General features: G+C 38.8%; 1 protein-coding gene across 1 annotated transcript in view; it reads right to left on the bottom strand.

Moving 5' to 3' along the window:
- Positions 1-26,874, bottom strand: part of LOC140226292 (dnaJ homolog subfamily C member 5-like) — a 33,713-nt gene that overhangs the window by 2,273 nt on the left and 4,566 nt on the right. The window contains exons 2-5 of the mRNA XM_072306788.1: positions 17,065-17,146; positions 15,081-15,137; positions 2,774-2,926; positions 1,681-1,821 (exon numbers count right to left, since the gene is read on the bottom strand). Coding sequence (XP_072162889.1) covers positions 1,681-1,821; positions 2,774-2,926; positions 15,081-15,137; positions 17,065-17,146 — 433 coding nt within the window. The remainder of the gene's footprint in view (positions 1-1,680; positions 1,822-2,773; positions 2,927-15,080; positions 15,138-17,064; positions 17,147-26,874) is intronic.

The raw sequence follows: 26,874 nt of genomic DNA, 5'->3' as shown, positions 1-26,874 counted from the left end.
AAATTCATCTAAATTGCGAGTCCCAATTGATTCTAACAATGGCACCAACATATTTTAGTATTTTAGAGGACTAAAGTTCCTCTTTCTCTCTCTAGCTGGCATGGATTTAAACACCTCTTTCCTTAACCCATAAAGGACGAGTCCCAAGTATACTCGGGCAGGGGTCTATGGAAAATGTGTGTTGTAACAAAATCAGCCTGTCCTCAACAGGTTAACATTTCTTCATTACAACTTGTTATCTAGCTCTTGTTGACAGCTAAAGCAAGAAGAAATACTTGCTGAACATTAACCCTAATCAGGCTGGGGGGGGGGGCGGAATCCGCCCCCCCCTCGACGTTTCGCGCAATATCTTCGCAGCGCGATAAGCTCCCGCCGCGATGTTTCATGACTTTTTTCTTTCAAGTATCGCGCAACTTTTGACACCCAAATTGTTGCGCCCGCGCGTACCGTTTTGACGCGACGCCCGTTCGAAAAAAATTTGTCAACCCCAAAATTGCTCCAAAACGTGATTTTGTGTACAAATCCAATGCAAATTGTGTTTTTTCAATTAATTCACATAAAAATTCATATCTTCACTTAGAATGGCCGAAATTAATTTATTTTAGCATAATAATGCTTTGAAAAATGTCTGTGACAAATTTTGGCCAAAAAACAAACAAAAACAAAAGGTCAAAAAACAAAGAAATACATAAGAAATTCAAAAAACAATAAAATACATAAGAAATTAATTTCGATACAGATTTTTTTTTATCCTATGTCTCAGAAGAATGATACAAGAGACATTTTTAAAAAGAAATTAGCCTAATTGGAGCATAAATAAGTGATTTAGAGCCCAAAACTGATTTTATGCATAAATTACAATAATTAATTAATATAAAATATAAGAAAAATTTTTCGGAGAAAGCAACCATACATTTTGATAGAATACGTCGCGGGCGTCGCGTGTGCTGATTTTCGGCGCGATCGCGCGTTCCATAGGCGAGATCTGAAGGGGGGGCGGAATCCGCCCCCCCCCCCCCCCAGATATAGCATAGCCAAAAAAGCCCAGCCTGATTAGGGTTAAGTAACTTGAAATCATCCTAACTGATATAAGGAGGGTGTCTTTGACAATGTGCCACATGTCATATATAGGTGGTGTTTTTTGGGGGTTTTTTTTTTTTTGTTTCTTGTTTTTTAAATGACTACTTGACTGACAGGTACACAGGTTATATTTAACCTGTTAAGGATGGGCTGACTTTGCTACAACCCGCATTTCCCATAAACACTTGCCCGAGTATACTCAGGACTTGTCCTCAACAGGTTAAACATTTCCCACTGTACAGCTACACAATTTGTTCATTTGATATCATCCTTTATGCAGAGGTATGCCTGTACATTTGGTTTCTATCGATTGAAATAAGAAATGACAGAAAATTATTATGGTTCTATATTTGAGGAGTTCAGACTTTTCACTGGCTTGGTTTATTTTGCATTCTTGTTGTTTTAATTCTCCCTCCCCTTATATAAGACATGCATGCATTGTGAAGGAGAAGAGAAGTTGTTAGCCCGTTGATGACAGGGTGATTTTGCTACATTGTCCCATGGACACCTGCCCGAGTATACTTGGGACTCGTCCTCAACGAGTTGATCATAATATCTTTCATCAGAGGACATCCATTCTTCGTCCCCTCCGACACTCACCTCGTCATCAGGTATGACGATCTCGAAGTCCTCATCGTCCTCCTCTCCTCGTCGACATCGTCCGCAGCATCCAAAGCAGCAGAGGCAGCAACAGAAACAGAAGCAGTAGCAGGTGCAGAAGAAGCAGATGACACTTGTTATCTGCAACAAATATGGACAGACACAGGTTTTTTGATCACCATATGACTTACATTGTAAAGTACATGTACAAGTGTATGTTTACCATGTTAACCCTTTCTGCGCCAGGGAGTCTAGACAGTGTGTACAAGCCTATGGGGTTTTCTGGGCCAATCAGCACTCACAGCACACAATGGATTAATCGTTGTAAAGATGGCAGCAACTTTAAGTGACTCCTTAAACAGCTGCTCACTTTACTGTATTTCGTACAGTTCATGTATAGATTACATTTTCTCTGAGAGAAAGGAAACATTAAATGATAGTATGTGTTTATACATGTACAATGTAGTGTCAATCTGAAGTGAAGTTGGTAGCAAATTTTCATGGTCCATTTGTAGAAAGAGCTGCACAATCAATTCACATGAAGTCCCCCTCTGTTGATATGGAGAAGACAATGAACTCAAAGATTAAGACTGACCATTTCAATTCATAACTTTACAGCTAAGTGTCTCACAGTGGCATTCCTCTAGCAGCCAGCTTTATTTCTGTTTCGGTGGTAAGACAGAGTTTCAAATTTCAAGAGCAAATACAGTTAAAAAGCTTCAGAGTCTGAAGGATTTTTCAACATCTATAAAGATTATAAGAATCAACACAATCAACAACTGAGTGGCTTTATCAGTTCTTTGTGATAATGGGTCACATAATGTAAATGCCAAATATTTCTTTTGTCAAATTTTGCAGTTAAATGCTATTCGCAAAAATTATAATACAGCAAATGTTGCTTCCCGTATTCTAAACTAGAATGTAGCATATTATCTGCAAGGCAGACATTGCAAACATTGCTTCTAAAATTGGATTATACGTACACTCATGTATTTGTGGTCCTCAATCACGAATCTCTGTAACCACAAAATGCAATGCTCATGAATTAACCTATAGTGAATACGCTGCTTCCCGAGTCTTACACTGTACTTACCCTGAAGCATTTACTGTTGACAAGGAAGTAGAGATCAACGTTGTCTTCACCAATCTGGTCAGCGATGTAGATCCCAAACGAGCCGTACTCATCGTATATCTGTCGCTTCTTTTCGTCACTTAGTACTTTGTGTGCTCGGTTGACCTCCTTGAACTGTATGAGAGACAAAAAGAGAAGATATTATATAGTAAGGTTCTGTAAAAGTGGATATGTTCGCGTGACTGATTTTTCACGCTCGGCCGGGTAAGAAGAGTCCTGCGTGTCTATAATTCCACGGAATCAAGATATAAACTACTGGAACATATGGCAAGCAAAAATATTCGCATGCTTTTATTTTCACGCTTCTTTGTGGATGTGCGAAAAGCGCAAAAATTTCAACACATCACAAATATTTCTACTTTTCCAGTACGGTCCTCTGGACTTGACAGTATACATGTATGCTAGTCACAGTGACAGCTCTTGCATATCACTTCATGTCATCCAGCCTGTCACAATCAGCATTTTAAGAGAAACTTTATTTACTTTTTAATAATGGGAGCACTCAGATGTTCCCTGAAAGAAACTCATCATCAGAAACACTGACTTTATCTTTTAATTCAATTGAGTGACCAATGTGGCAAGAATCAGATGGTAGAATAGCAGGGCATAGATATTGACCAGCAAGGGGAAGATGCACTGTTATTTTTGCATAATTTGATTCTCAGCTCTGCCATTTTGAGGATAAGAATAATATCCTTGCTTTGCAAATTTAAGAAAAATGGAAAAAGAACTTCCTGTTTAGACTTTCATGGTCCACGTGACACAGTGTAGAAACAGCAGTACAGACTGAGAGAAATTAAGAGAGAAAGAAAGTGATGAACATAAACTGGCAAAGGACATTGTAAAAAGAATCAATCAAATGCTTACAACCCAGCTGGTGTAGACAATAGTTACGTTCAGACGGCAGGCCCTAACCTCGAGGTTAGGAAACTTCGAGGTTTAGCTCTTGCCCCCTAACTACGACGAGTGTCCACACGACGAATCTTAACCTCGAGGTTACGAAACCTCGAGGTAAAGCTTCTGCCCCCCGTAACTACGAGTGGGTCCCACTCGATGTTAAAACCACAAAACCAGAAGTTTCAGCCCACACTGCTAACAAGACGTCTATTTATTCTTTAGTCCAACCCTGTCGGACTCGCTTACAGGTACAGTTCTCTGTCATGGTATGCAGAGATAGCACTGCACTGATGACTTTACGCCTTTATGAAGATATTCGTCGAAAACATTTTTTTAGCGTCGGAGAAGAATATAGAATACAGTAGCGAGTTCGACGTGTTCAGTTTCAGAGATCAAGCGCATGGGAAGAAAAGATGATGATGTTGTGTCCTGCGTCATAGGTTTTTCACGTGTAGTGTATTTGTGGTGTACGTTTGGGAGGTTGACCCGGAAGCAGAGAGAAATTGTGGGGGCTGGAGTTTACGGCGACGTCACTCTTAACTTCGAGTTCGTTGTTTTTTGTGTCCACACGGTGCTTAACTACGAGTGGGGACCCCCCGCGGCTCGTGGTTAGAGCGCTAACCATAAGATTTCTCGTGGCTCGAAACATCGAGCAAACCTCGAGGTTTGCTAACTACGAGTGCGTCTTCACGGTCCCTAACTACAAGCTCTAACCTCGAAGTTTCCTAACTTCGAGGTTAAGGGCTCCCGTCTGAACGTAACTAATGTACCCAGTACCCTAACAGTACACACTGTCGAGTAAACCACGTGTACACACATTTGTGCACTGTACACGGTTTACACACACTTGTACACAGTCACTGATGTCGTTAGCACTCTACTCTCTCTCTCTCTCTCCCTCCCTCTCTCACACACACACACACACACACACACGGTCATACACACATCTGTAAGCACACCAGGGTATCTGAGTTTGGTACTTAAAAGTGACACCTTTCCAGAGGCCATATGGCAGAGCTAGAAACGAAAACAACTACCAAATAGAAGGAAAGGAAAAACAAATCAACAGACCCTTCTATGTACCATCAGTAAGACACTATAACTGAAATACTTTCATTTTTAATACAACTTCACAGAAGACAGGTTACAAATAAGAAAACATAATTGCCCAATCACCTTAGAGCTGTAAAGTACATTTTAAAACCATGACATTAAGATGAAATTCTTCACCTAACATTCGGAAGTACAGCCTTTATAGATGGTACAGTCAGGGTTCCTGCACTTAATTCCATGACTTTCCCATTACTTTTCAACATAAAATTTTAGAAATCCAGGGCCCATTTTGGACAGCTACACTTCATAAGAACCTAAGTGGTTGGTGTTAAATACATGGACATTCATTACTATTTCAATTAGATAAAGAGTGTCCATGTAAAATATTGAACACAAAGAACACTGTATGTAGTGGTGGAGTTGATCCAATTTAATTCAATTACCGGTAAATGTTTTCCTTAACATATTGCAATGCAAAAATGATGGTCACTAAAAGGCAAAAAGAACACATTATCTATAAATTTCAATGACTTTTCCAGGCTTGTAAACACATAAGACTTTCAATATTCTATGACGTTTCTAGGTTTTCCATATTCCACCGCACAAACCCTGACCAGTGCATGTTATCAACTTTAGGCAGAGGCTACAATACCAAACATAATCATTGATACTATTATTGCCTAAAGTGTGTAAAGTTTAACAACCCATTGCTGCATGGCTTGCTTCCAAGTCAAATGTAGTAGTCATCATCTGTTAACAGCTGACATACAGTCAGTCCACAGTCACTTTTGCCAACAACAACAGTCTGTGTCTGCATTATTATCACTAACACTCAGCCAAGTGTGCAGTCACAACTTTGAGCTTCTGTTTGCTTCAACTTCAGCCATTTTTTTGGCAACTCTCCATAACATACACTGTTTGTACATTATGCCAATATTTCCTCTGTACATTGTGTACTTCAAACTATGAAAAATTATGAAGACAGCATACATTCAGCCACCCATGATAAGTTCTGAAAGAATTCTTTCACTTTCAATCTTGTAAAATAAAATCATCTCCATTATGTGGTTACCTCTGGCACTAAGGAAGGAAGTTCCACATTTAACTGTATTTTCATTGGCATTGGTTTGTCTGTTTCTCTGTATGCAAAATAACTTTAAAATTTGAGAATGGATGAATGCAATTTGCAGGAAAGTTGATACTTACACAAGGAATATAGATGATTAAATTTTGGCAGTGATCTGAACATTTTAAGGATTTTGGGAAGATTTTTTTTTAATCTTTTGGCATACATCTGATAGGGTCAATGAAATGAATAGAGTTCAAGCTGTAAATATTTGAGGTTTGCATTTGGTACTCTAGAGCCAAGAATGGTAAGATGCACATTTCCAGCTCTAAAATCATCTTTATGAAGGCACAACTGCCGTTTGCTACTGACGCCATTTTATCAACATTGTGGAGATACAGTACTCTCCGCGTAATCGGGTATCGCTTTAAACGGGTACTCCGTTTGGAACTGGGTAATAATGTCAAAATCAGTTCCAATGCACATTAAAATTACCTGATAATTGGGTTGCCTCTCCGCATAAATGGGTAAAATTTCTACCCGCATTTTATCGCAGATATAACACTTTAAGAAATCACGAATGTCAAATTTTCCACGGCTAATTGTATTCTCTGCTTAATTTGCAAAGAAGACCGATCATTTGGGGAGTGGTTAAATATGAAAACACATGTACCAGTACCGACTTGCCACACGTAAACGAACAATATTCATGTAGCTGGCACTCACAATTGCATAGACCGACAGGAGTTGAACACACTTGCGCTCCTCCCTTGCTCCGCAACAACATTCACAATACCAGAAGTTTGCAACAAAAATCAGGCCATGCACCACCTCCATAATTTTGCTTTTCCCCAGTAACTTCTCGAAAAGTTAGTAACCCGACGTTCTATGTGATTAGTGCACACAAAGAGACGTGTTCATTTCCGAAAATGCCTGCCTGTTAGCGAGGAGTCTATAGACAAACGACAAAGTTTTCTGAAGACATATTTGTCCATAAAAAGAGTGTAAATTATTGCTCGTGACTGAGCAAGTATAAGGTTTGTATAATGTGCCGTGCAAGCACGCGTGTTAAGCATACAGTGTACAAAATCGTAGGTGTTTGGTGCAGTTTGCAATGCATGTACATCGGTATACACAATGGCCCAATTCTCAAAGGTGGAATAACTTTATTACACCCCTTATTCCACCGATTTATTACGCCTCTTATGCAAATCAGGCCCTCGTGACGTAAAATGACGCGATTTTTTCCCTGGAATCTATTGTCAAAAGTGGAATAACTTATTCCCCGGAATAACTTATTCCCCGGAATAACTATTCCGCAGAATAGTTATTCCAGCTTTGAGAATTCGGGCCATTGTGTGTGTCAAATTATGTGAATGAGACGTGTTCTTCTGTTAATCGGGTACTCCGCTTTAAATCGGGTAAGAAACGCTCTGCCCGAGCCTACCCGATTATGCGGAGAGTACTGTATCACAATATTTCTTCCATGGTTACAATAAACCAGGGAGGTGGGAAGAGAAGGAGTGGAATCTCGACATCCCCTTTGTACCCATGCTCCACACCGACAAGGTTCGGTGTTTTCGCAAGTAATCAAATCACTGCTTCACCAGTGAGCACACGCTCGTTAAACTTCCGTGATTGACATCTGCTTCGATAGCTATCACGCCATTGCGCCTGCGTAGTTATTGACCTCAAACCTGTCAGACAAGCTTTGAATGCTCAGTTTGTGAAGTCCTATCTAATAGCAGGGCGGACATACACTGTAAGCACTTCCTGATTGCTCAAGCAAATGAAAATCAAAGTCGTCCAAGTGTTCTGAAACAAGGAGAAAAAATGCTTGCCCGTATCGGGCAGGCAAATAATTTTGAAGCCACCTTCTTTCTCCATATTTTCCCTTCAACAAACCCATGAAATCATGCACACGCAAGCCCAAAACTAACGTCCACAACGACTGTTTAGCGATGTCACGATTTCAACAACTGTCGAACACTTACTTGAAGAAGCCCTTTTGCATTGCGATGCCACATCAACGCTCATCAATATCGAAGAAAGTTCATTTACATTCCAATACGATGTGTGTCTGAATAATGTTCTGTGGTGACAAAGCCGGGTATTTGCCTATTTTGGCAGTAAAAAATAGTGGTAGCAGAAAAACTGTCTGCCATCTTCTGCTCGCCATTAGCTGCCTACAGGTGAGTCGAGTAGTCACTGGTTGTGCGTGCTCCATGTGGATACAGAGCACAGTGCATGATTCAAGATAAAAATAACACAAATCAACTAGACTTGGAATTTGTCAAGACTGACAAATTAGGTGATCCGATCTCTTCGGAAATCAATGATTTTAGTCCCGATCCCAATGGTATGACCAAACAGGTTTCATCTGTGTTAATAGGGACATTGATGTGTGATGTTTGGATTCTCATTTAGAAAAGGGAGTCAGACCTGCCATCTATGGTACACAATTCCGTATACACTAAGATACAGAATGAAGTATATTTGATCTTTGACCCCACTTTGCACAGACAAGATGGCATCTGAGCAAAACGTGGTTATTTTGTGAAATGATCCCTGTAATATGGTCTTTACGTGTGCAAAATATGGGAAAGATAGGACATGTATTCACCAAGATACAGGGTAAAACATTTATGACCTTTGACCCTAATTTGTATACCCAAGATGGCGTCAAATCAAGTAGTTGTTATCTTATGAAATAATGTATGTGGCATGATCTAAACATGTGCAAAATATGGGGGTGATTGAGTCTGTTTTTCTTGAGTTATTGCAAAGAAAGTTGCAGAAAGAAAGAAATGTCTCAATACATCGAAGATAAGCTTTAATTTCAACCAAGTTTTTTGACGTAATCCCGAAACCGTATGAAGAAACAAAGGGCACATTAACGATAGCGCAAAGTCTCAGCTACAACATATTAAAATCTGGGAGAAATTCACAGAAGAGTAAGTGAGCTAGTGTCCGATAAAGACCGTCATGTCAATTTTCATTTCCAGAAAAATTCCCTCCCATAGAGATAACACGTAAACTGGTTAAATTTGACAAGGTTACATTATATCTATTTTCACGAGGTGAAGACATCATCCGATTAAAACTTTGATTGAACAAAACTTAAAGAGTATTACATTGGCTACAACATACTAAAATCTGGAAGAAATTCACCAAAGGGTAATTGAGTTAGTCGTCGATAAAGACAATCATGTCAATTTTCACATCTAGAAAAATTCCCTCCCATAGAGATAACACGTGATAATGAAGATAAAGAAAGAAGTACATATGACCTTTGACCCTACTTTGCACAGACAAGATGGCGTCTGAGCAAAAAGTGGTTATTTTGTGAAATGATTCTTGTAACATGTTCTTTACGTATGCAAAATATGGGAAAGATAAGACATGTATTCACCAAGATACAGGATGAAACATTTTTGACCTTTGACCCTAATTTACATACCCAAGAAGGTGTCCGATCAAGTAGTTGTTATTTTATGAAATAATGTACGTGACATAAACTAAACATGTGCAAAATATTGGGCTGATAGAGCTTGTTTTTCTTGAGTTATTGCAAAGAAAGTTGCAGAAAGAAAGGAATATGAAAATACATGGAAGATAAGCTTTAATTTCAACCAAGTTTTTGGGCATGATGCCGACTCCGTATGAAAAAACGAAGGGCACACTTACGATAGCCCAAAGTCTCAGCTACAACATACTAAAATATGGGAGAAATTCACCGAAGCATAAGTGAGCTAGTGCTCGATAAAGATAGTCATGTCAGTTTTCATTTCCAGAAAAACTGCACTCCCATAGAGATAACACGTAAACTGGTCAAATTTAACAATGTTACTTTTAATCCATTTTTACGAGATGATGCCGTCATCCAATCAAAATGTTGTTATTATATTACCGAAAGAGCATTTAATAAGCTACAACATACTGAAATCTAGGTGAAAATTGGCAAAGGATTAGTGAGATACGCTCGAATGAACTTAAAATTTGATGACGTCATTTTGAAAATTTACTTTTTTTACTTTATTAAGAAATTTGATATCTTTTAATCATTTTTTCAGCATCGTCAACCCATGAAATGACATGTACAACTCATCAGCTTTCAGAATATGTAAAGAAAATGGGGGGTCACCGTCCATCCTGACGAGTAAAATCGGATTTGAAATTGGCGGTTTTTTGGCATTGTTGGACTGTATATCGCCATTGACGCGCGCGCGGAATTTCAACTTTGACGGGTCTGTATGACGTCATATTGAGTCGGATTGACTTGAAACTTGGTAGAAATATTCCTTGACATTTCAGGCATCCGATAAGTGTGAAAAAACGGGAAATTTCTATTGCATATGAGCTGTGCGTGCGTATATATGCGCGCGCGTACGCGTCCGTCCAATTTTTTCAATTTTTCAAAAAATGCTCCAAATGGTCTGAAACGTGTGCAAAAAAATTTTGAGCTCGATTTGAGCATACAAATATTTCTACGCGCGCGTACGCGCACGTTTTAAGAGAAAATATGAATTTTGAGAATATGAGTAGAATCCGCATAATTTGAAATATATGTGACGTAAATTTCATTGAAAAACTCCATTCCATTAATGAGATATGAATGAAAATGTGTTTTCATATAATGACGTCATAGTGACGTCACGGTCGACTGATCACTATGATTTTATTTGACCCGTCGTCTTTGGGACATGATACATATATGGTATAATTTTGACATTGATAGGAAGAACACTTTCTGAGCTAATCGATACACAAATTTTGTCCAGAAATAAAGAAAGAAGAAGAAGAAGAAGAAGACCCAACAAAGAATCCGTACAGATACAGAAGGTGATCCGAGAGGATACTCGGATCACCTAATAACACGCGGTCAAAAGTGAACACCAAGTTTACCAAGAAACAATAAAAATCCCACAATGGCAAGGTGCCAGACTTGGGGATGGGGGAGGGGTAGAGGAGAGAGACCATTCGACAAAAAAGAAACCGCGCGTACTGGCACATTCTTGGCGGTCATTAACAGCAGGGAGGTGGGAATCTCTTCCTACCTCCCTGAATATTACAAAACCATTTTTGCATTTCAACATCCTACTTTGTACAGCACAATGGCAGGCTTTCATTGATCAGTATAAACACAGACATACAACCTTGTTGGAAATTTTAGTATCTGAAGACATTACTAATGAAAGAATAAACTGCAAGCACCTTGAGCATCCCAGAATTGCAATTAAGCTAAAACATGTATGATTATTTTTCAAGTAGATGGGAGATTTTTATCTCCATCCAGTGTAGTGGCAACTGATCATCTTTCTTTTCATGAAAATATGTGACAGTTTATATGGCAGATTGTTATTTTTTCTTGTCATACATATGATGTGAAATGGAAACACATTTGGAAATGTCAACTTGAACATGGAAGGAAGTTTTCCTTTGAAATGGCTTTAGTCAAGAGTCACTTGCCATGATGGGCAGAGCAGGTCAAATAGATCTGGCACAATCTTTGGTGGGGGCACATTTAGTGGTAGTGCAACCATCTGAATGTTTCACTTCAGCGCTTCACATATTATTTCAGCTTTTTTTTTTTCTTTTTTTGATAGTATCTATAAAGTGCTGAAGCACATGCATTAAATATTGAAGTCATGACTCCATCAAAACAGATGTGCACCAATATCCTCTTCACTGAAAATGGTACACGTAATAAGAATTCTAACCTTCCATTATTGTGAATAAATAGCTGACTGAACCCTTTAATGTGAGCCATGCACTCTTTTTCCTGCACGCAATGCATCTCGAAAAACACAAAGAAAACCGTATCTTAGGTACCATGCCATTCAGATATGTGGGTAGGCATTTTGTGTTCTCTATCCAGTGGTTAAATTCCACTGGCTCTCAAGAAGCTCTTCTAACAGCTTAAAGGGGCTGTACAGTACTGGTTGAGGTGGGGATTCATGTTTTTTACATTCCTAAGTGAGATTATGAGAAACCTCTTATGAAATATGAAAGAGCTTGTAATTTTAAGAAGGATTCAACATTTATTTGATGAAAATTGGTTTCAAATGGCTGAGATATCCAAAAAAGTGATAATAATAATAAAAGACTACAGGCCCCAACTTTATTAGGATCTCTTTGTTTCACCTTATTTTTAGATATCTCGGCCACTTCAAAACCGATTTTCATCAAATAAACTTTTTGATACCCCGTAAAATTGCATCATGCTCCTTGACATCTCATAGAGTGGTTTCTGATTATCTCACAAAACGTTAAAAGTTAAATCCTCACCTTGACCACAACTGTACACACCCTTTAAAATGCAGCATGTTGGAACTTTACTCTCTTATTTCATGGTCTACTCTTTTATGTCATACCTAAAAGGGCAGATCAATATCTTTGGGAATTCCAAGCCTCAGGATCCTGGGTGGTTCATAGCATGTTAGGTGCATTCATGTTTGTATTTATTCCTGTGGGATGAAATTCCACTAATACCGGTGTCCACACCATTTTCATTGGCAAAATACCACATATTTATCATGTGTACGAAGTAATTCACATGATTAAATTCTCATTCAATTAATACTATATTATGTGCTGTTGTTGTTGTTGTTGATGTTTGTTTGTTTTTTTCTAGCCCAGCCCAAACGTACACCTTCTGAGGGTTAGCATTGGGCATGTACCTACTTGTGTACAGTCCACTCCACATTTACTAAGACCCTGTTTACCTGTACAGTGAGTGAAAAGGCCGTGGCCGAGCCCGTACAGTGTTGGCGCTGAGAAGTGACAGCCAGGCTCGGCGGGGGGGGGGGGGGGGGGGGGGGACTTCCCTTGCAACAACCACGAGTAACAGTTTTCTGTCACAAGACCAATCACATGATACATACTCCTACCAACAGACAAGTCATTGGACATGTTCAAGCTGCATACTGCAGGACTTGGTAGGTTGCCATTCCAATCTACGTATGCACTTTACCCTCTCAAGTGTAATTTCTGTGGTTAACAGTGCTCAGTTGCTTATAGGTCTTGTACACCACGAGCCCCACTTCTTACAATGTCAATCAACAGTGTGACTGCAATACTCTGTTCATATTGAAACTTGACACCTATGTACAAATATGTTACCACATCCCAAAAATCAAGTGTGGGTTTCTGGCAAAATGTTTCAGAATATCTAACCTCTCAAAGAGTATTTGTAGCCAATGCCTAAATCTTTTTCATTTTTCAGCCAAAATTTGCGATGATTTACTAATGCATTTCATGAATGCTCTTTAATTATTGGTCACTTTTTATCAGACAATAAGGTGCAAATATACAATTGCATCATCAATATATGTATTGCCATTTTTTCAGCCACAATCAATGACTTAACCCATTGAAGACTAGTCCAAGAGTATACTCAGGCAGGTGTCTACGGAAAATGCATGTTGTAGCAAAGCTAGCCCGTCCCCAACAGGTTAAAAAATATATTTACCCTATTTTCAACCTTGATCCAACAAGACTAAATCTACACTGTGTTCACATCCTTGTCGTTAATCTATACCACAACAACAACACTAAACACATGATTAGTTCAAACTTTAGACAAGTAAGCAAAATCTATGGTCTTCTCCTAGAAAAAAAAAAAAATCAGAATTCCCTGGTCTTTTAATGGACAGCTCCTAATTGCTACATCACGAGGGAGACATCACACATTTATTTTAATGCAACCAACCATGAAGTACCTCATGCAAAATATCATTCGATGAACCCCTCTTCCACAATAATTGTAGATCAGATTCTCTGTACACTGTTGTACATTGTATCTCTTTCCGATCTATGCCCTAATCATTTGCTGTTCAATGTACAGTCCTTGAGCTGTGTGCTCTATGGACATCAATTAATGGGCTAGACAACTCTTTACGGGGAATCACATTTTTTGTAAACACACTCATAACATGCGTCACAGATTTGCTAAGTGGTGCTCGCCTTTGATGGAATTCCCGATTACTGGCTGGCTATCAAAGAGCAAACACGTTCGTAAACTACAACCTCATCCTCTCATCTATCCTCTGCACACACACACACAAACAAACACCTACATGTACAGTACAATGTACATGCACAGCCAGCATATTAATTTTATCTTTCTATATAATTCTGTCATTCCATACTATAGATTCAGATCTTATCTCCTTGTCATTGACTGAGCAAACCAAATGTGATCAGAATGAAAATGTAATAAAATGATCTGTACAATTATTTCCCAGAAAAAAAAAAGAAAAAAAAATGTGGAAGTTGCTTACTCAGTGTGGCTCTTGTAGACACACACTTAAAGCCACCATAGATATGAGACCTGACACAATTCTATGATATTAGATGACTTCCTACAAAGCCCAACTACTGGATCTAGTCATTTTACTTCAAAGAGAGAGAGGGGGATATAAAAAATCACACGTCTTCAGAATCAAGCTCCTTCTCGACACACATTAATAAGTGGCCCCCTCACCCTAGTTCATCCCTAATCTTGCTAAACCTACTCCCGCTGCCATTTCGCCGTCACATCAAATCCACGACAGTGTATGTTAATTCCTACATGAACATATTTTATTCCGTCACCAATATCACTTACACTTGTACATGTAGGATCAGGATTTTGCTGATTTCACATGAAAACATGTGCTACCCTTAGAAGGTTTGGTTTCTTTCTTTTATTTTTATAAATGTCCTTCTGGGCCCTATTTCATTAGGAGCCTTGTAACCACTGAGATTCAGCAATTACTATGCAAATAGCCTGGAAATAATCAATCATTTGTGAACATTGTCACTTGTTGAGCACTGTAATTACTGCAACGTTGCTGATACATGTTGTACAATGATTGCAAACATCTTTATAGGACCCAGAGCTGCCAGGAAGCTCCTACATGTACAATGCTCTGCCTACACGTCCTTCGTCTTCTTGAGTCACTACAGTACATAAAATATCAAGGTGTCATACAGTGTCCGTCCAGTCCAGTGTTCCACACAAGTTCTTGTCCTACGACAGAGAAAGTATAGGTCCCCACCACAGGTACAAGGGGTTGGTAGGCCCAAGGAGGTATGAGAGTAGCTAGAGAACATGCCTACCAGTGGGATGCACTGTGTACTGGTTCTAATGGAGGGCTTTGTCAGCCAGTTGGGACAGAAATGGCCCTGGGACCAGATTTTGGTGGAAATGTACCCTTGAGTGTGGTAGGAATTGCATCCCCGTTGAGATAAATTATTTTATCATCTTACCTTTTCTGTGGCCAGAGGGTCATCTCTGTTCTTGTCTGGATGTAGCCTCAATGCAAGCTATAAGCAAAACAAACAATCAAACAGTATAGAATCCAGACAATTACATGCATATTATCAAAATGTGTTAAGAGTTGAATACAGGTTAATTGCCATGGTGTATTAAAAATATTACACTTCATCATGACACATTTTGATTTTCCATATCTGGCATGTTACATCAAGTCCTTTTCATAGTATCACAACATACATGGGACTAATTGTAGGGTAACCAGACATCAAAACTTCTTCAAAACCTGACATACAAAATACTTAAAGATTGCAATTGACTTGGTAATTACACGTATTATGTCATAAACACACTTTTTGATGTTCTCTGAGAAGCAAAATTCCATCAATATCATGTGCATTGCCGAAGGAGGATAATTCTCAGTGCACAGTACACAATCTGTATGGCTTTGCCCAGTGTATCATTATCTATTATGCAATACTCTGCGGCAAGAAAATGTCAATTGCTTACTTCCAAAGTGAAATCACTTCTTATTTCATGCATTCTAACTTACAATCCGCAGGCTACATGTTCATTTTATAATTTCTTGTACATATCTTTTATTCCTTGTGGACATGTTTTAACAACTTCTGCTCTCCTGCTTTTCATGTTATTTCTTAATAGAAATAAATAACTGACAAAAAACAAAAGAGAAAGGTTTAACACTGGACAGTGTACAAGGCTCCAGGCTTTGGTGCAAACTGAACATTTGGGTGATGGTTCAACTCCACATCTTGAATTACCATGGCTCACTGAATATAGCTTGTCACAAATCATGCAAGCATTCCAAACAATTTATGGCTTTTAATTGTCAAATATCAGTAAGCCTTTAGACAAACATGAACCTCGATGCAAATCACTGGTAATACAGGCTCCCTAGGCAGAACTTTGAGAGAGGATAGTTGGGAATGTCATCCCATACTAGCAGAGTGAAGCAGAGTGTATTAAAAGATACTAAAGGTGTGCTATTGCATTAAAACTACACATATATGAGGGGCACAGACACTATCGTTGTGTATGATCATGTGCAGCCGCTACTTGTATGTAGTACACTTGTAGAATAGCCGTAGACATGTGGTGCTGATGCCAACAAGGCTCCCACTACACGTCAAGTTGAGGGTATCCATTACTCTCAAAGTGATTTGAAAAGCCCATACAGTTGTATGAAAGCTGACAATGAAATTTTGTTGTCAGGAATACAGAATAATTTGACCTCAGGGGTTTGAATGCGATTTCAAAGAGATTAAGTCCGTAAACAGCTTTAGAAACCAAACCCATTGATGGATCATCCTGTTTTATATTTATTTCCACATTTGTCATTATCTTTGATAGAGGCCTCCACTTCAAAGAACAAGTACAATGTAGCTGTAAAAGTGGATCTTCTTTATTTTTTCTTTTTTTTTTTTGGCAGCATGGTATGTAGTATAGTATGGATAACAGAACACAAATAATAATTATCAATAATATTAGACAGACTCCTATACAGTGCAATATCCACCTAAAAAGATACTTAAAGACACAGTAATTTTGGTTTAAAAAAAAAAAAAAAAAAAAAAAAAAAAAAAAACATGCCTTCCCCGACAACGAGAAAGAAATAAAATTCACTAAAACTGGGTTGGCATTAAAATTAATCAGTAGAAATTCATATTTTTACAGTATACATTTAAATTTTGTATAAGTAAACTAAAATTTCTAAACAGACATCTTCTACAAACATCATGCATGTAGGTTTACCTAGCACATTGAATTTGTGCTACACAGGGCCATATTTTTGCATCTTGCTTTCATGAATATCAGTAAATCCATAATGTTTGAAATGAAAACTTGACTGCCACAAAATGCATAGTGCATGCTGTATTTGTTATGAATCTTCTCTCTATAACCAATACGTTGGAATCACATCGGATCCAAACAAATTTGTCTGTTGTTGTTACTTACTTTCCTGTAGGCCTTCTTAATATCGTCTTCTTTGGCGTCCTTGGGCACATTCAACAGAGCATAGAGGGACTCACCTGCCGTACTGCAGTAAAGAAAGAAAGACAGGGTTTGTTTTGTGTTTTTAAAGGCAGATTATAACACATAATTTCTATTACAGATACTTCTATAATGTGCACGATACCTGCACAGACAGACAGATACTAAAGAATATTAAGGTAAGATATCGTTGCGTTGTGAATAATGTGTGCCACATTGTGGGGGCCGGGCACCTTTGAATAAATGGCACTAGACATACAAAAGGTACACTGTATATAAATGCTGTTTAATCAGTACCAGGATTTAATTCATCATCATCATCATCACCATCATCTTCATCATCTGTCATAATGCAACATAATGTAATCTACAAATATCAGTTTCAGTGTGCTCACATGCATTCATTCATCTTTTGACAGCTTCCCTTCAATAAGATACACTGTAATACAATGTATGTGAGTTTGGTGTGACATAACAAATGGGACAGCAATCCACATTTCATACTGCATTGTATGAGAAGTATATGTATGGCTCAGTAGATGACACTGTATATGGACACCGATCCCAAGGCTCCTGGTTTAGAGCCAAATGGTAGAAGTACTCATTCCCTTTGGCAAGGCACATTAAAATCCTCATTGCCTAGACCTCTGGATGAGACCTTAATCTTGGATTACAAGCATAATCAATTCCATAGCAGCCATGTACAGATCAAATCATTATTCTACTCATTTACACCCTTGTAGATACAATTGCATGTTTTTTTACATTTTCTGATTTTAGATTGTCTGATTGTATGTGTCATTCTTTAATAACTCAAACATTCTGCATTTGCTGTTTAAACCCACATGTGGTGAAAGATCACCTGAACTACCTCCCATAAGCCTTTTTCATCCTTCTGTATGCACGTGTGTTTGTTTTTAATTGCCAGGACAGCTGTGGAATCAAACCAAACAACGCGCCATGTCAGTCTGTACTTCTTATTTTCTTATTTTAATCTCACATCCTACTACCGACAGTCGAGCACACATTTGAAGTTTTGCGCTAACTTATGTACAGGTCCGAGGGAGATGCTTAATATATTCCTCTTATAAAATCCCGGGTCTAGGGCAATTACCCCCTGGGCAATTACCCGGACCCTTCCCCTGGCCCTAGTCCTAATCCTAATCCTGAACCACCCTAACTCAAACTCCTAACTCTAACCCTAAGCCGGGGGGGGGGGGGGGGGGGGGGGTAATTGCCCTGATATGAAAATCCCGACATTAAGATATCCAAGTTTTCAGGAAGCCTCCTTTAGCATCAGGTGGACATTGTATGTCATAAAAAGCTTGATGATACTGAGCACCCATAGAGTGAACAAGTTGAATCATTTACCCATTACAAACATCTTGGTTACTGTCACAGGTTTCATGTTTCACACTGTATGACAATGCTAGACACCATGCTTAGTACAATGTACTAGTAGTACATACTTTAGCTATACTTTTTTGCTATAAGCTTCAAATTTTTTGATCACATGCTTGCAATGTGTGAACAAGAGGTCACTGCATGTGGAGCACTGCAAACATTGCTTGCTATACATTGTACGTGTATTACTGAGCAACGCACACCAATTGACAAAACTATGGGTGTGTTTATTGACACACTTCTGGTGCAAAATTAAGGTTTCCAAACAACTTTCAAGGAGTTTTGGGCAGTTGATAAACACAAAGCTGATTCTGATTATGGCGTTAGAAATGTGTTTCTGAAATGCCGATCACAAATGTGTTTCTGTAGACTTCACAATCGCAAAGTCGATTTGAAACATTTTGCAGCTGGGATCTGCCCATGCCAATCACTGCAAATTATGTACATTGTACACCTTTCCGCTCCTCAGGTCAAACTGGGTAATGGAATTGTGCAGGCCTCCTAATGAACTCATGACGAGAGTTGATAAACGCAACAACTCGAGAAACATGATACAAAATGCATAATTTGCAAACACAATTTGACTGTGAGTCACGTGCTGAGAGGCATTCAAAACATGGGAAGTTGATGAACGCACCCTATAAGACTTATGATAGCTAATTCAAATGAGCTTGCAGTTCAAAAAAAAAAAGAAGAAATTATCTTACTCTTAAGTAGCTACAATCATTCACAGTATAGTAACCTTGTGAACATGCACTGCCGCTACTACAAAAGTGGAAATTTTCACACTGTGGAAATGTTCGCACATTTCGCACTTGTGGTAACCAGAAGCTAGCGCGAAAATAAAAGCACGCAAATATTTTTACACGCCATATGCTCCAGTAATTGATGTCCTGATTCCATGGAATTCTAAAACACCCTTGAAATTCATCTTCTCCAGCCAAGTGCGAAAAATTACTCACACGAAAATACCCACTTTTACAGTAATGTGTTTGAACACAATAAGACCCCGTTTACAATGCGGGGCTCGGCCGCGGCTGAGCCCGCCTTCATTTCAGTATAAACGCGCAAAAGGCCAAATGCGGGGTCAAAATTGGCCGCGCATTTGGCCATGCTCTGGAGGTGGTCTCTGCCGCGGCCGAGCCCAGCCTTTTCTCAGTGTAAACGCAAACTGGGCCAAATGCGCGGCCAATTTTAGTCTGGCTTCCAAACCCTCTGCCCGTACTATTTCGCTATTCAGGATATTAACCCCCTCAACGTCGAAAACTAGTATAGTTTAACTAAGGTGGTTTTGTCCTGCAAAGGCCTTTGCCCGAACGGCGACTTCGTCGCCACGTAATCCAGTTTGCAAAGGGTCTGAAAACCAGACTATACCAACACTGCATTTGTTTACAAGCAGAGCGCCACTACGACAAAATATTGAAAGGTTTGAATTAAAAGCGCAGCCGAGCCCGGCAGTGTGAACGGACAAAATTGTGGGGATCGGCCCCGCAATGGAGGCTGGGCTCAGCCCAGCCCCGCACTGTAACCGGGGTCCTATACACCTGTACATCATTGAAGTAGATCATATCTGTCTAGATCATAATATAATCTGTATTAAAAGCTGTGTGTTAAAAGGTGCATACAAGAGTCACACACCAATCACAAAAGGCTGAGTGGTTGAGCCTGTAGACATTTCTAATGCAAAGTTCAAACTAGTGTGATCACTGTGTGCATCCACTTTGACCAGGTAATACAGGAATGTCTGTGTCATGATACTACAATAAACAGGTCATATGGTACTTAAGGTGCGATCACACATCGCCGGTTTAGATGGCGGTTCATGGCGGTTCTCAAACCGCCGTGAACCGTGTCCCAATGATGGCGGAAAGCACTTTGACTACGTTCTCAACACGATCTGAACACGGAGCAAACGCGGATTGACGCGGTAGTAACGCGGATCTCCCCGAAAGGTGGAGGAGTCCATACCAAGCCCGTGTATTTGGATGCAATCAGAGCCCTTTCACTTGTCCTCAATGGGTTTCAACAAGGAGCGTTTTGCTTTGTTAGGTAAATGCAATTTTAAAGAAATTATGAATCGTTGTAGCCCCCTATGTTTTACAGATTGATATTAGTGATGCAACAAGCAATTATCTTCAAGTTTCAACGTGCTTTCTCTCTTTCTCTTTTGATTTTCAAAATATCTGTATTAACTGTCATTAAAAGACATGCATATCAAAGCAGAATCCAACATAGTTTCCGAAGTTTCCTGTTCATTTGCAGGTTTATTCATCAAGTGACGTACGAGTACTTGCTTGTTTCAACATCTCTCTTTTTCATTAACCCCTTTTAGTGTTCACATAGTTATTTCGCGTATTGAATTTAAGATCTTGTTGCTTGTTTATCCATGTTTTCACAAAATTGCTCCTTCTTACCTTTCAGTGCTCCTTGTGAAATATGAGCCTATGAGAGTTCCTAAATCGTAAGGGGAATCTGTATGTGATACCCTCGATCCATTACAACAAACTACTATGGCAAACGTAGTTTACGCCGCTCCAGGACTGTGGAACAGCAGTCCAAGAGATAAAACATGCAAGTTCCATCAATAAGTCCAAAATGTTTTTAAAAACTTATCTGATAAAATAGTAACATAGTGTTTGTAGATGATGATTAGAGGAGCATGTTGCTGTTTCTGGAATTACCTTTTCCTGTTTATCTTTTGTTCCCCCTCTAAAGCGCATATAAGACCTTGCCAAAGGTATATGCGCTTTATTAGAGCGGCAATGATGATAATATAATAATAATAATAATACCTTTAACAACAGTCAATAAAAAGACATTTATGTATATTATACATTATCAAACAAGCATATACAGTATGTGTGCATAGTTTCCTCTTTACTTACAGGTTCACGTAACATAATAATGGTGTCTTTTTTTTCAATTTTCAACATTGCACATCCCTCTACTCTCTTAAGTTTCAACATAATATTTTTATCTGTATCAACATAACATATTTACATAAGTCTTCTGTGTATAACTCATCACGTTCACGTGGCTGGCCATCTCAAAAGCTGTTATTTATAAGCTTAAGTAAAATTATGAAGTTACCAGTTAATGAAAATGATGGTTTTGATGTAAATAAGGTAATTCAACATACCTAACAACTTTTTGAACATGTATCAAACTTTATTTGTTACTGTATAATACTATGTGTTAAAGAAGTATAAGGAAACTATAACATTCAATATATTTACCCGATCTTGAATTATGGGTTCATTTTTGCTTTTTTTTTTCCATTCTTATTGCTCCGCCGCAAAGTGTCGCCGGAGCCATTATTCTCTTTTAAGTTCATTGTTTCTTTTCGCTTGAAAATTATGGCGGTGTTAACACGGTATCATCACGGATCTTGAGGTGCAAACACGGAGGATGCCGTTCTTTACACGATGAACGGCGATGTGAACACGGTCCATTTCAAACCGCCAAGACCGCCACGAAAAATTAAACATGTTTAATTTTTCTGGCGGTTCCCCGCGGTTCCCCGCGGTTCTCGCGGTTCATGGCGGATGAGTGACGGATGACCACGGTTTGTGTACGGTGTAAACACGGTCTTTGGCGGAGCACGGCGATTTGCTGAACCGCCATGAACCGCCGTCTAAACCGGCGATGTGTGATTGCACCTTTAGCCACAGGCGAACACTTTGCCTCTCAAAACGCAGCATACACTATACATGTAGGCCTACAGTGTTTGCTAGAGGGGAAGGTAGGCGCGAGTGGAGGTCATACATCGCACATTGTGTTTGCACATGGCCTTCTACAGTTTTGATAATACATTGCGCCTGCACATTGATTGACAGCCTGGACAATTATATTTGCTTTGAAAAATGAATGCTTTGACCGTGAATCTTTCAAAATTAGGTCTTACAATACTGTATGTAAATGATATGACTGAGATGTCTTCTTCATGTGGAGGTGAATCAAAGGCGTGGTTTCCTTTTTGTTCTTGTTTTTGTTGTTTATGCTTTTTCGGAACCACAAAACACCTTATCAGGATGTATACTTGCACTTAAATATTTCCATTGTCTCTTATATAAAAATGATTTGTAATTAAAATCCTCTGATAAATGTGAATATTTGATTTCCTGCCAGAAGAGTAATTTCCTCCTCATCCCGGATTGTTCAAGTACTCCACTCACTGATTGCATCATATAGGCTAAACATTTGAAGTGGGGCAGTAGGATGTTGTGGTGGCATACCATATATTAGGTTGTATGCACTTTTGACTTTTTGTGCAAGTCACCTTCCCTCGGATAGTACATAAAATGGACATCCCGTGAAGAGAGATCTTGAGTCACAACTCATGCACGTAAAGATCCACTTCATTCATTCTGTGCAAAGAGCAGGGGGCGTAACCTGGGGAGCATTTCATGAAGCATTTTGTCAGATATTTTTTCTGACAAACCGATATAAGCTACAGAAATCCTTGCATCTGACTGGCTGAGAGCAAATTTGTCTGAAGCAAATTTGTCTGACAAATTTGTCCGACAAAATGCTTCATGAAATGCCCCCCTGAACTGGACCCCACAGAAGACCAGACTCTACGAGTAAATTGTATGTGACAGGCAGAGAATGAAACCATTTCATTGTGCTACAACTGTATGCACTGAATTTGACACAATTTACAAGTGTACTTCATATAATGAAGCAACAAGCATTCAGGATACTGTTTGATGTATCATACATTCAACATACACAAAATCTTCCAGGCGCTACACACCCACATACTCACTTGTCACATGGGTGAGCAAACTTGAATGTGCACCCACTGAGTCCAACAACTATTTACACACAATTCACATTGCACTCAAATAGAAATACTGAAAAATCACTCAGCTGTTGAGGCAAAGAATATGCCAGCATTGATCGGCTGAAAACTAGACACAACGTTCATAAAGTGTACTCTTTATTTTCAAGTGATGGTGAACTGCATTGCTTGCAAGTGATTACTTGGACCCATTCAGGCATTAGGCCCGTTCACACACAAGGGAAAAAGTGCGATTTAAAAATTGATTTTCTTATCGCGATCAAAATTTCGACATTTTTTCCTGTGTGGACAGAAAAATTTCACTAATTTTCGCGATCCTAATCGCGATCCAACTCGCACTATTAGTGCGATTTTTCAGAATAATCGCAATTATTTTGCCAAGCATCGTGTGTGTGAGCGCGATCGAGAATTGGAAATCGGTATTTTTAATCCCATCGTTCGTAGCGCGTGAACGTCAACATTACTGGGACCGCGGGGGTCAGTCTGCGGTCATGCAAGTTTCGCGCATGCGCAGTTTGGCCACTGATCGTTCTTTCCTTGCTGCGAAGTGCGATTTTTCCTTGTGTATGAACGGTTGAAAAAAAAAATCGAAATTCAGATCGCGATTGTAATTTCGATTTTCGTTGTGTGTGCACGGGCCCAGAGCCTCAACCCACATTCTTTACACTTTCACTTACTACACGTGTACCTACCTACAGGTTATATTTAAAAACATATAATGTACATGTATTATAGAGGCACAGAATCTCACCTTGGGCAGGTCTAATAGCAGTGATACACTGTCTGCTAAAAATGCACAGGATATCAGACACACACACACACACACACACAAAAAAAAAATAACAAACAAACAAAAACCATACAATTGTACTGGGGCGGTAGAATATCACTGAAGTCTTGTTACCGGTACATGAAGTCAACTGAAGTAATATGTCTGAATGAATAGCGCGCACACAAACATACACGTGTACAGATACACACAAACTCATTAAATTATTTTCTGCATCCACTAGAGTAACACTTGCATTGTAATAATGTATGCAAGGGTATGGCTACCTAATACACATGTACAATGTAGCTGTCAACGCTACCTCGTTACATAATCAATAACCCCTGACAGACTTGAAATCCAGACCTCCTCACCTCACCAGCTGCTGATCACAACAACAGACATGAAAACCTCTAAGTTCAAGCCTGTGTTCTTAAACAATGTTATCGTTTAGTTGGTCTCCATCCATGGAGGTACTGTAAGGCACATGTTTTGTACATGTATGTACCTACATACTTACTCCATCCCACTACAGCATTTTCTCAGTTTCTTCTACAAGTACAAGTACATTACCGGTACATGTTCACTGTACAAGTGTACTTGTATCAATGAATACTACTTGCTCCATCACACTGTAACATTTTCTTAATTTTTTCCAGACTTGTATCAGTACGAACTATGTGCATAAAAAAATTAGATAATGACTTGACTCAAAAAGATTTCTAGTTCTTACGTACTATCACTGAATTGACAAAATTCCAAGAGAAATGGCACCCTAATTACAGGAAAGTGTTTCCCCTCGCAAAGCGACACTCTAGAAAAATGGTTGTACAATGTAATTCAGGACTTTTTCCATTCAGTCTTTAGATAGCATAAGATCATAATAAACATATTCTGAAATACAGGTTATCATTATTTTGAAATCAGTATCAAACGTTTGGGATCAATGCTTGAGGTGAAATATCAAAGTTATACATTGTAGACTAGAATAAAACAAAATGAGTTCGATTCCTCACAAAGTATGTACATAATTGTACAGAGCTACACATTTAAAGGGGAAGGCTAGTAACTGATCAGTATAGGAATCAGTGGGAATGCTGGGAGATGACTGTTCCAATCCTTATGGGATTCATTCAAGAGTTCATTGTATATATCTATTGTTGTGTGAAAATGATTTGCTTCAGAACGGTCTCATATTCAAGTAATGTGCAGCTTAATGCCCCGTCACTGACCAGGGACTCTAACCTGGAAACATTAAACTGCACATTACTTGAATATGAGACCATTCTGAAGCAAATATTTTTCACACAATAATAGATATATAATGTACTCTTGAATGAATCCCATAAGGATTGGAACAATCATCCCCCAGCATTACCACTGATTCCCACTGATTAGTTACAGTAGCCTTCCCCTTTAAACATACAATATGCCTTTCCCTTCCTTATTTGTATAAAGAAAAAAGATAATATCTGTCTTGCCATTCTATGCAATGTGTTGTAAATATTTAGACTCAGTCACTGCTTCAACGTACAAACAAAAGGTTGTGGCAATGAAACCACAAAGGGTCTGATATCACAAGACTAGCACAGCTGTTCTTTGTCACCATTGTCTGTGATCAATATTCATGAAAAATGCTAATCCTCCCCCTAGATCTGTCAGCAGCCATGGTAAATGATACGATATACATGTACATGTAGAGCACTGTTTCAATAAAGGACCATACACTGTACCTGGTTATAGTGTGTAGTACTAAGTCCTGTATTTTGTATTTTTCATTCAAGATATTAAAATGGCGCTATCAAAGTGTTTTTTCTACCGTACATTTGTAGGTGTTTGAGCTTGGCAAAGTGGATACTCTGTGTCTGTAGACATTACAGTCACAAGCCTAAAAGTATGTTTGTCCTCACCATGATTCATGGAGACACACAGTGCTCATGCAACATTTTTACCCCTCTGAGGACAAGCTGATTTTGCTTTGACACACTTCTACAATGTAAAATACAGCCGTGCACTGTACATGTCTGAGTATACCAGGGAATATATACATTGTACATTGTAGTCATTGGGTTAAGAATAATAGGTTTTAAAAGGTCAAGAAAGGACCTGGACTTACTAAGACAAGTCTTTTAATGATGAGTCTATAAAAATCAAAACAGCATTAATGACATATCAAGTTGATATTTGACTTTAATTTGACTCAAATTCATAGGGCGGTCAGATTTAAATCATATCAATACCCCTTTTCCCTCGATGAAAATCTATCATTAAACTTTGGTACCAATTTCCATATTGCCATTAAATTGCATACCGTACTGCTACACTTAACTCTGTAATGGATTCTATCTACATATTATGTACTGTTGTATTGGGGTGGAATAAGCCCCTTATGACCCTTTAAAAGAGCCCTCAGATGCACTTTTTCTATTCTTCTCTACATTAATGTACATATTCATATGAATTACTATCTTGGTGGAGGCAAGTGACTATTTCTCTCGTAAAACAACATATCATTTTCAACTTTTTCATCAATGGCAGGATAATTGTGTAAATGAAGAATGGAAACTTGCGGGAAAAAGAAGAAAAGACCCTTTTATTTTTCATGGTGGATTGTATTTTAAACCTAACACTCCCGCTTTCATAGCAGTCACTCCAAATCCCTGCTTGTGATATTGATTGACATTGTCAAAGTGCTGTGTAAATATCTGTGATTACCTTCAGTTTTTCATTCATACTTGACTAGACCTGCACGATCTTAAAAATCAACAAAATATTGCCATGAGATTGTCAATGTCAT

This window comes from Diadema setosum, chromosome 3, assembly GCF_964275005.1.
Source record: "Diadema setosum chromosome 3, eeDiaSeto1, whole genome shotgun sequence".
Lineage (NCBI taxonomy): Eukaryota > Metazoa > Echinodermata > Echinoidea > Diadematoida > Diadematidae > Diadema > Diadema setosum.
This window is presented reverse-complemented; position numbering and strand designations above follow the sequence as displayed.